Below are 1,319 nucleotides of genomic sequence, written 5' to 3' on the forward strand. Positions count from 1 at the left end.
CCTGCTGAATTCAAGCACAGGCTTTCACTCACATACGTCCACAGTATATCCTCCCCATCAGTTAAGGTGCTTTGAGGGATACACATATTAGACAGAATCATGTCTGAGTTAGTATTTTCTTCAGTCTTTTAATTCCAATGTGCCAGACTAATTAGGTATTGGTTCTTCACTAATGGCCTCTCCAGTCTGATGTAATGCACCAGTTATACATTACGTAGTTTGTGCAAGGCTGAGAAAAAAATGTACATGAGTGAACATGAGCATAAGATAAAAAGGAAAGAAATTTGTCTCTTTATTGAGTTTGAATAGGCATATGACGACATGGGCAAAATATCAAAATATTTGAATTTATTCTAACATGGAGAGTGATTCTCTATGACTGATCTGATTTTTACGTCCTCATAGTTGGACCTTTGCAGGTCCCTGTGCACTTATCTAACCAGTATAAGTCATCTGCTGGTCTGATGATGTAGGATTTTCAGGGAGCGCAGCACAATCAGTAGTCATTAGGAGTGCGTGTGTGACCGTACCATGAAGTCGATGTTATTGTCCTCGTTCTTGAAATACTCCATTAGCTTCTCAAACCGCTGTGTCTCCATACATACCTGTGAAACAAACCACATCGCTGAACTGACTGAAGTCAAGGTGTAGACAGAAAAAAAAAACCCATTTAATGCAAACAATCAATTACTGATTTGCCAGCTACTTACAATTCATAATGATTAAGTCGATGTGATTTAAGCTTTAATTTCTGTGCCACCTGTACACAGCTGCAATAATACAACTGCTCCTGTCCTACTACCACTAGAATTAAAACAAGCATAAATGAGCAAAAGTGTGAGCTTGATCGTGCTTGTTTTAAAATGTACATCAGCATTACTGGGTGAAGATAAAACGTCAATGACATTAGCTGCTAAATACATCACTGCAGATGGAGCATGATAAGGCAGTGAGAAGGAGGAAGAAAGAGAATGGGTGCGTTTCTAAAAACCTCTGATCAATGCCTCCAGCCAGTTTATGATACAAGATATCAAAGTCACTCATAATATGAAATTTCAAAGTGTCACTTGGCAAAAAAAACCCTAAAAATATGAAGCTGTCCTTCTTCCAGCAGCATACCACTATCATGACCATTTCTTAGCCTTCATCTCATTAGACAAGCTACATTCTTCCTAAGTCTTATTCTCCCACTGATGCCAATACCACTGAGAGCAACGCTTAATATTTCATTCAGGAGTGTAAATATTGCAAAAACTGCAGTTGGCCCAAGTCTATGGGCTATGTGCTACAAAGTTGGGCTGCTATTAGATTGAAAACTC

General features: G+C 38.7%; 1 protein-coding gene across 1 annotated transcript in view; it reads right to left on the reverse strand.

Annotated features, from left to right (window-relative positions):
- Window positions 1-1,319, reverse strand: part of fmnl2a (formin-like 2a) — a 50,254-nt gene that overhangs the window by 11,405 nt on the left and 37,530 nt on the right. The window contains exon 10 of the mRNA XM_020594665.1: window positions 531-605. Within this exon, the coding sequence (XP_020450321.1) occupies window positions 531-605 (75 nt within the window). The remainder of the gene's footprint in view (window positions 1-530; window positions 606-1,319) is intronic.

Source organism: Monopterus albus, unplaced genomic scaffold, assembly GCF_001952655.1.
Source record: "Monopterus albus unplaced genomic scaffold, M_albus_1.0 scaffold24.1, whole genome shotgun sequence".
NCBI classification, from domain to species: Eukaryota; Metazoa; Chordata; class Actinopteri; order Synbranchiformes; family Synbranchidae; genus Monopterus; species Monopterus albus.